The 9904-nt window shown below is 32.5% G+C and overlaps 1 protein-coding gene across 4 annotated transcripts; it reads right to left on the reverse strand.

The window, feature by feature from the left end:
• Window positions 1-3892: 3892 nt before the first annotated feature.
• Window positions 3893-8119, reverse strand: LOC141697644 (serine hydroxymethyltransferase 3, chloroplastic-like). 4 transcript variants are annotated; one of them, XR_012564799.1, is made up of 6 exons: window positions 7714-8119; window positions 7496-7588; window positions 6552-6726; window positions 6095-6207; window positions 4805-4891; window positions 3893-4692 (listed from the first exon to the last, which is right to left on the reverse strand). XR_012564799.1 is itself a non-coding variant. In XM_074502136.1 (4 exons), exons 1-4 carry the CDS (start codon window positions 6422-6424, stop codon window positions 4672-4674), a joined length of 297 nt encoding a protein of 98 aa, XP_074358237.1. In that variant the 5' UTR covers window positions 6425-6514; the 3' UTR covers window positions 3893-4671. The 4 variants fall into 4 exon arrangements, 1 of the variants encoding a protein (XP_074358237.1); XR_012564798.1 differs by having other exon boundaries at window positions 6063-6207; XR_012564800.1 differs by lacking the exons at window positions 6552-6726; window positions 7496-7588; window positions 7714-8119 and adding an exon at window positions 6349-6485 and having other exon boundaries at window positions 6063-6207.
• Window positions 8120-9904: the final 1785 nt, after the last annotated feature.

A 9904-nucleotide genomic window follows, 5' to 3' on the forward strand; every position in this document is an offset into this window, starting at 1 on the left:
CCTAACTTGACCATTATATGGCCTGACCACGAATCTGGTCCATAATTTTATAAGAACAATCCAATTCTAACATAACAACAGAATAAACAATAATAAGCAATAAACAGAATCATTAACAATATTGGACGTTCAAAATGGAATGGTTTCAATCTGCATAAGGATCAATATGGCATTTTCAATGCTTGGATGTTGGGTAATGAAAGAATTGGATAAGAAAGGAATCAATGTTTCAGGGTTACCAGAAATTGGTCTTTCAAATCATAAGGTACAATAATTTGAGTATAGAAGTAATTCAGTTCAGTGTTTGGTATTTAGTTTGTATGTATTTGTGGAGTAGTATCGTATATCTATGGTTCGTATTTGGGTATATAACAATCAATGATTTAGAACGAATAAAGTTTACGGCTCAAGATCAATAATTGGAATCAGGATTTTGGGTTCAGTTCTTCAAAGCACTTGAAATATAGAACAGGACTATCAATCCACTACAATATATCTTGAGAAAGTTCAGAACACTTGCCTGGTATTAGCTTGCTATACTTCTCTAACTTTTAATCACAACTGTCTACTCCTCGACTATCTGTTTCCCTTTCCTACGCCTTGCCTCTTCTGCTCACATATCATAAGCATCTATCAATATTCAAATCATACGATTTTATTCGACATATACTTCTATCTACCCTTCGTTTCACCCAAATCTGATTAACGGATTGAAAGTTATACTATAAATAAGTAAACATCGAATATATAGACCGACAGTTAACCAACAAGTCACATATAGCACATAACACATCAAATAATCAATGATATATCATTTATAAAGAAGTCTCGGGTCATAAACAGGCTTTCGGGTATTTAAAATGATTTTTAAAATATTTTTGGGAATTAAAACGGGTCGTTTGATCAATTTTGGAGTAATAAACAGGGTTCGGTTGGCCAAATCTGGATTCAAAATAATTTTATAATAATTATTGAGCCTTGAAAACAATTTAAAATAATATTTTAAAGTTCGAAACTATTTTTCGGAATTTTTAAATCATTTTTAAATAATTAAATCTAATTAAATAATTAAATAAATCAATTAATAATTAATTAAATCAATTAATCAATTAATTTTCAAATTAATTGACCAATTAATCAATTAGATATTAACTAGAATTAATTAACCAATTAATTCAGATTTATTTTTGATTTAAAAATAATTTTTGGAATTAAAATAATAATTTTTGGAATTTTCAGAAATTAAAAAGAATTTTTATAATTAAAATAAATAGGAAATATGATTTTTAAATAATTTATAAACAGGAATCCAAAATATGCAAACTCTGGAAACCTGGGGGACTAAACTGTTTCTTCCCCAAAAGTCCAGGGGCCTGTTTGCAATTTTGCAAACCCCCGCCGTCGACTCGCCGGAGTGTGGCCGGAGAACACGATTTCGGCCACCCCAGGCCACCAAACTATCCAGAATTAAACTACAGGCTACCAACAACTTGTACATGCAATCAAAACACATCAATCATCCCTGTCCTGGCCGAAAAATGGCCAAGAACCTCGCCGGTTTCCGGCGAAACATCGAAAACTTCAAAACACAACTCCCTTCGATTCAGACATCCTCTGTTAACGAGCTATATACCAATCGATTGCAAATTTCATAAGAAACACAACCCACTATAAATCAACAGCTAATAAGCCCTAAATCAAAAAGCCCCAAATTTCAATTGAAAACATTCATACGGGTTATAAACCCTAATTTCAAAATTCGAAGATTAAACTTAATTTTGAACATGTTATTGAACTCCAAATCAGACGTATGACATATGAAAATCATCAGGAAAACAAGCTCTACAACATGCAATCATTAAATCATTCAAATAATCATCCGAACAAAAATTCATATTTTTAATAAAAATAATTCGAAAATAAATAAATTTTCAGAAAATAAACCTTGATTTCTGCAGTGATATGGAACTGAGAATCTGATAGTACTCCTCGAGACCTTCGATTTGGTTACTCCAACTTTCCCAACTTATTTCAATAACACCTTGAAATTGTAGTTTGATTCTCAGAAGGTTTTATGAATTTAGGGTTTTTCCCTAGAAAATTATTTATTTAACTGACTGCAAATGATTTTGATACGGAATAAAATACGGTAAAAGGTTATTTATAATTACGGAAAATTAGTATCCCGTTGGATCATTCCGGGTATAAAATGGTACGTTTATTTATAAAAACTGATCCAAACGGTACCAGTTTTCGGGATAATAATCCAAATCAGTACAATTTGTACTGCGGTCTTGGTCTCAGCGCCTGGTTACACGTATTACGAGGTGATAATTGTGATAGTTTAATAAAAAGATTCCGTTTATCGAAAATACGAGTTTTATCGATTTACTGAAACAAATAATGTATCGAAAATGTTGCTCCGGGACCCGCGCAGGACAAACCGTACGCCGGATCGAAAAAGTCGAAACATGGGAAATGCTCGGAATATTGCAATTAGGTTAGGAAGGAGTTCTCGGAAGAGTTTCGGGTTATAAAAACGTAACAACGGATGACGTCGGTTGGTTCCCGTTTGTATAAAATAGTTTTTTTAAATACTCGGAAAAAGATTTTATAAAATCCATATAATTCCTATAAAATCGTAAATCATCATAAAAATAATTAGGAATATATGACAATTATCTATATTTTATTTTGGACATATAAAAATTAAAATACTCAATTAACATTATTTTTAAACATCCAAACACATTTAACACTTAACAAATAATTCACAGAATGGATACTGAACACATATAATAATTGTTTATTAGCAAAAAATAATTACACGATATATCCCGGATATTACAAATCTAGCTTCTTCCTTCTTTAATGTCTCTAAATCCATTCCAGAATTATGCTTGAGAAATAGTCTTCTAGCAATTTCTTCATCCAGTGTCTGAATCTTGGGATCTTTATAATAGACTTTAGTCTCCCTTCCATTGAGCTTCATAGTTTGCAAGAACTTCTGAGAGTCTTGACTTTCAGCTTGAATCAGAACATCAGAATTTGATATCAGATTTTGATCATCAGAACTTGCTTTCAAAATTTGAGCATCTACAGCTTCAGAACTTGTCTTCTTCCGTGTAGAAGATTTGCTAGAATCAGAAATTAGTTTCCTTGAAGAAACTTTGTTGCTACTTTGCCCCTGACCTTGACCCTTGCTAGGGTTTCCCTGGTCATCTTCTTTATCATCCTTTTTCTTCAGTACTCACTAGTACAAACTGGACTTTTAGCGTCGGTCAAAATAGTACTAAGGCGTCGGTCAAGTGGCGAAGTAAGTGTGGGAGACGCTATAGGTATGGACCTACAGCGTCGGTTAGACATGCGACACACAAACATTACTTACGTCGGTTAAGCGACACACGCCATAGGGTCATCAACCGACGCTATAGGTTGACTTATAACGTCGGTGTTATGTATATAACCGACGCTATAGTTTGACTTATAACATCGGTGTTTTATAAATAACCGACGCTATAGGTTGACTTATAACGTCGGTTCAACAAAATACCGACGCTCTTGGTTTAATAAATTGTGTCGGTCAGCAAAATGCTGACGCTCTTGGTTTGATTAATTGCGTCGGTCAACTGAAATGCCGACGCTGCTGGTTCTCACCTGTTGCGTCGGTTCGCTAAAATGCCGATGCATCAGGTGTTCATGATATACGTCGTGTTATTTAACCGACGCTATTGCTTCTCATCACTAGCGTCGGTTAGTAAGAATGCCGACGCTTTTTGTCAGTAAAAATTTAAATTTTTCCCTATTTTCTATTGATATTTTATATATTTTCTATTAACCTATTTCATTATACAAATATACTAACGTCCCAAAAATACAGTACAACTGAAAATTAAATTGTATAACTCAAAAATTATATATTACAATAAATTTAGAAAATTTAATTATACAATGCAATTGAAAGAAAAGTAAATATTAAATTACAAATACCATCCAACTCTTTCTATTAAGGTTCCCTTACAGATAAAAAATAACACATACTGTATTTCCCTAACAAGTACTTCAAAATCTTCAAGTCCCCATTTTCTTTCTGCAAATTGAGATCGCAAAACTATATCTTGTCTTTTGACAAGAACATGAGATGCTTTTAAATGCTTGACCATGTTATAACAAGCTCCGTGGGAATAATGCTTGATACCTGAGAAAATGGAGAGCTAGAGAGGAAAAAATCAACTAACATGTTTCATTGAAACATAGACGAGCCATTTTTGGTTGACAGATTCAAAAGGGCTTCAAGAGTTTACACTAACTTCATTCCAACAGAAAGTATTTCAGATTTCCAGTAATACTGTGGAGCATATACCAACTTCCGACAATTAACATGTATCGAATTTCTAACCTTATGAATAGTTCTCGCATTTCTCAACCAATCAACATTAGGGAATAACATTATGAAGGTGGTGTTCAAATTACTTACCTGCCTCCGTGCTCCAAAATAGTTAAAACAAAACTCACCATGATCGGGAAAATTACTCAACTCTTGGGATTCAAGAGAGCCAAGATACTCAAATAGCTTTTCAATGTTTTCTTTCTAGAGACTCCAAAAGTGAACAAGAGATGTAAGAGAAACCTCATTCTGGGATATTATCTCTTCTGAATGACTTGAATAATTCACCACATTAGGTCATATTCCTGAACAAATTACTTTCAATTATATATAGTGCAAAACAAGTAATCTGCTATCTAGCTAATTGCTAGTAAAGATTTTTTTAATCCTTTCTGTCCTTAATTTGGACATTAATACCTGATTTTGGTAAGCCTTGAATTCCGGGGTCTGCGCATACTTCAGGCAGACTACAAGTCCCCCAATTGTGCGGTTATGAGGACCACCCTGTAAAAATAATTCACTAACATTAACTGGAATAATATAATTATGTAATGACATTCATGGTTATAGAGCTGGAACTCAGCCTAACTACCTATAAACCTGGGAAATCAACATTGTTGATAGCAGATTCTAAATCAAAACCAAGAACAGGGTCTTTTTTGAAAAAAATCATGCCTCTTCTAGGGCCTCTCAAATACTGTTCAGGAAAGTTTGTAAGCTTTTGTATACACGAAACTCTAACAAGGGGCAGAACAGCAAAATTAAAAATAACAGAGGCCTCCAATACAATCCAAACTAAGATATGTATAAATGTATCTTCAATACAACTGTCTTTTAGTTGCTTGAAATACGTTTAACGAAGACCAAACTATTTTAATAAACAACAAAATACAAATATCACAGAAGTAAGAATATACTTGCCCCCAGAAGTAAAACTAAATAAAAGCAACATAAGCTTAATTCTTTTAATGTATTTGCAATACGTACTTCTTGGTTTTGTAAAAAAATAGTCCACACTCTATAATATTATACTTCTTATTCTCCTGGCTAAGTAAATATAATGCTAATTACCTCTCATCAACCAGGGTTCCCAAGTTTAAGGCCACTCAGTTGTTTGAAAAATGTCCCTTTCATTGACATATAAATTAAGTATAGTGACACTGCTAAGTATATACTCATACTAGGTAGATATCGTAATGGCTTTGGCAACTAAGGAAATATACCATCATGAAAACAAGTAAAAGGAATAGGTTACTTTCAAGGTATTAAAATTATTCAAACTGAAGGTAAAGTACATTAATAGACACAATCATATAGCATATGTTTACTAGGCCTTTGTAACTGTAGTGTATAGGGAGTTGATAACAATCACACAATATGACCTAATAAGTAATGTCCAGCGTGAAAATTATCACAAAAAGTGTTAAACCTGTGTACACCCTTATGTGTCGTAGTTGTTACAATATCACAATAATCAAATGGATCAGCAATAATAGAATCAACAACGAGTCCACTTATATGAGCTATATTCATCATAAGAAAGGCACCAACATCATCTTCAATCTTTTTTTTGCATAGGATGTAGTGATGGACACATGATCAGAACACAAAAGCAAGCCAAACAGATACCAATTATAAAAAATTTAAACACAAAAAATTAGAGGAACCATCTCACATGTTTTCCGACAGGCAACCAATATATTGTACCTTCCTCATACGAGGATAGTCAAAATCTCGAGGATAAGCACTGGCAACGGCAATAATGAGCTTTGGTCTAAAGAGGTTAGCTGTTTTCTCAAGCATGTCATAATCAACAAGACCTACAAGAAATGAAAAATTAATTTAAATTAGAAAACTTTATCAGGTATATATATCAACACATGCAACTTTAGCACCTTCCCTACCAATACATATAACATATCTACTATTGTTGTTTTAAAAATCATAGTAAAATGTATCACCTGCGGATTTATTAAGCCGATAAAGCATATATTCAAAATAAACAGATGTTCCTGATACACGTCTCTTAGGATTCATGAACCCATGGGACAAGTGTCCCCCGTGGGCAAGTCCAGTCCCTTATTAAGGACAATTACATTAATACCGATGTTACACTAAGACCGTAAAATTGAAATTAAACAGAAAAGATATATTTATAGCATACCATTAGGCGATCGTGTGGCCTAAGAATAGCAGCGTAAACTTCAAAATTTTCTGGTGAACTTGATAATGGCTGAACGTTCACGCCCCACTTCTCCCCATCTAGGTGAAACACAGCTAGTGCCCTCTCTTGACAGAGAATTTCTAGTTCATCAATGTACTCATTTCCACCACAATACCTGAACATTATAATTAGTTCAAAATATAACATAGCATAACGAATCATACAGTCTTTTCATTCTAGATCATTTCTGATCTTTTTCCTAGTAGTCCTCCAGAATACTTATTTGTAAGACAAGAACCAACTGCTTCCAGCACTGCTCGGTATGTAAAATTCTCTGAGGCAATAAGTTCTAAGCTTCAGAATTATCTTTGTTTTTCATTGTCAATAAGGGAACAAACCTTCGGATCAAATTCATCCAATGGGTTGTCTTGAAATCTTATCACATCACCTAAATATGGAATTTGTAATGCTATGAATGCAAACTATTATTTTAAGAGTCCAGTGAGTAACTAGTTGTGGCTAATGCAGAGAAACTGTAGTCATCTAGTAGTTACCAAACACGCTAAACAAATGGTACATCTAATGAGTATTGAAAATGCTATCTATGTGGGGGATTACAGCTGACTGGCATAAAGGAGGTCAAACTAGTCGAAAAGTGATTCTAAACCTAGAAACTATAGTACATCACAAAAATACATATCTATTAAAAGTTTTTTGTAATCTTCTTCTCCAATATTTAACTTTACATGTATGCAGTAAAATCTTAGTTGCAAATTTCCAGCATCACTGCCCTCTGTGTCCTGGTCCATATTTTTTACAAGTACCATAGTACGACCTAACAAAATTCTACTAATTCCATGCTATAAATTTAGGTAATTCTAGCCTAGGTGGATTAATTTCCTTGTATCAAAGATGATTAAATTAATATAATTTTGAGCCTGAACCTGAGTTTCAGCCTCCTACACCTGAAGTTGTTCAAGCTCTGGTGCAACTGCTGCAGAGGGCAAGCGTACAATTAAAAAGATCCAAAACGTAACCTTGTTGCCGAATATACATGCAAAGCAAATAAATTGCAAAAATTATATAACATAATCACAATTTATAAGAAGTAGAAGAAGTACACAAAAAATCCTGAAACAAAACTTGAGTAGCTCATTGTTACCTAACTGAAATCCTGAAAAAAATATCCAATACCCCTAACTGCTCCAAAATCCAGACTGCTATAACCCTAATTTAGTGAAGCTGAATCCCCAATTTAAACCCAAATTTGTCCCTAATTCAACCTAACTGCTACAATATGAAGCATTATTTGAATAATCCCCATTTGATTTGCTGATTAAAGCCGCAAAATATATTGTTAAACCTAAGAGAAGAATGGGTGTGAACGAGAGAGAGATAGCGAAAGAGAGGGAGAGAGGGAGAGTCGATAACATGGAATTGATTTCGGAGCCACAAACTGATAAAAAAAGCTTATGAAGAACAGAGAGGAGATTAACTCTCAGAGATGATATTAACAGGGTGAAGATTGCTCGGACTATCGAGAAACAAGAGAAGAAGAGCGTTATTATTGTTAATGAGTACGGTACTTTGTTTTTTCACAAGGTAATACAAAATAAATTTAATTTTTAAATATTAAAAATACTTGTAGCCTTTTTTTTAAATAATACTTGTACTATTTATATACCAATATTTTTCAAATAATAAATTTAGTTTTTTCATTAATTTATAAAAATATCAAATAACTAATAATTTTTAATTATTAAATTACATAATTACTAATTATATTTCTAAAAATATAATAATTTATATTTCAAAACCCGACACTAACTATAAATAATTAAATATACACCTGTAATATATATATATATAAACGATAATGTTTTTACAAATATTATTTATTAGTTTCTTTGTAATAAGTTAGTTATTTTCAATTTTTGCTTTTCAAAATATTTTTTTTAAAAAATACTCCCTTGGAGATTAATTATCGCACAATACTTGTACATATATATTTTTATACAATTATATGATTAATTGTCATTGTATATATTTTGCTTATTCGATAAATATCAACATTTTTTTTGTACATTATACTCGCTTTGTAGTAATTTTGTATTTATTTTTTAAGTTAATATAAAATATAATTAATGTAGATAGAGATGAAAATTATGGTTCATGTTAAAAAAATTTAATATGGAAGATTTTTTCAAAAAAGACAAGTAATTTGGATCTGAGGGAGTATTTGCATTAGTGTACTATAACGCATGTGAATTTATTTATATAAAATTAAAATTTCAATTAATTTTAAAAAATTGAAAAATAACATTTCAAATATACTAATTATTAACATTTAAATTATTAGTTAATTTATTTAATTTTGTTTATCTTTTAAAAGAATTTAGAATTTAGTATATTATAGATATTAATTTCCTACTATTTTTTATTGCTTTTAGTAATTTATCATCCACAATTTTTTTAAATTTATTTCATATTTATAACTATACTTAAAATTTTATTATTTAAAATTTTGGTTAAAATTATTAAAAAAATATCATAATCTATAGTGTCAGGATTTTAATACCGACCCTAAAACAAATCCTAAAGCGTCGGCATTTAGAAGACGACGCTTTAAACCAAGTCTACAGCGTCGACATTTAAAAGCCGACGCTTTACACCAAATTTGTAGCATCGACATTTACAAGCCGACGCTTTAAATCAAACCTACAACGCTGAAGCTACATCGTCGGCATTATAAAGACCAACGCTATATAGGGTTTTAGGCGTCGGCGTTTTAAAGCCCGTCGCTACAGATTGTCAAAAGCGTCGGCTGAATGAAAGACCGACGCAACAGATCATGCACAAATGCCTTAAGGCGTCGGTTAAAATTATAACCGACGCTTGAAGAGTGTTTAAGCGTCGGTCCTGTATTCAACCGACGCAAAAAGTGCAATGCAGAAGGACCTTTCTGTACTAGTGACTTGACTAGTAGAGCATTTGGACTTCACCACCTTCTCCCCCTTTTTGGCATCATCTGGTAGGAGTAAAGATATAAGAAGTTCTACTGAAGATTGGATTTTATTTAGTTGAGCTTGTTGAGAGGCTTGATTATGCAGGACCTCAATCAATTGGGCCTGTTGCTTTTCTTGAACCTTCTCAATAGCCTCTACTTTCTCATGAATAGGTCTGATAAACCTGTTCTTGTCCAGCTTATCATCATTTTCCTGTAGCTTATCAATTTTAGCATGAGTAATGGAGTGTTGAACCTGAAGGCTTTTAGTACTGAGAGCTGTGACTTTAAGTTGAGCTTTAAAGTCAGAATTTGTCATCAACTCATCAGCTTTAGCAATGTGATCTGA

Source organism: Apium graveolens, chromosome 11 (assembly GCF_009905375.1).
Source record: "Apium graveolens cultivar Ventura chromosome 11, ASM990537v1, whole genome shotgun sequence".
In the NCBI taxonomy this organism is placed as follows: Eukaryota; Viridiplantae; Streptophyta; class Magnoliopsida; order Apiales; family Apiaceae; genus Apium; species Apium graveolens.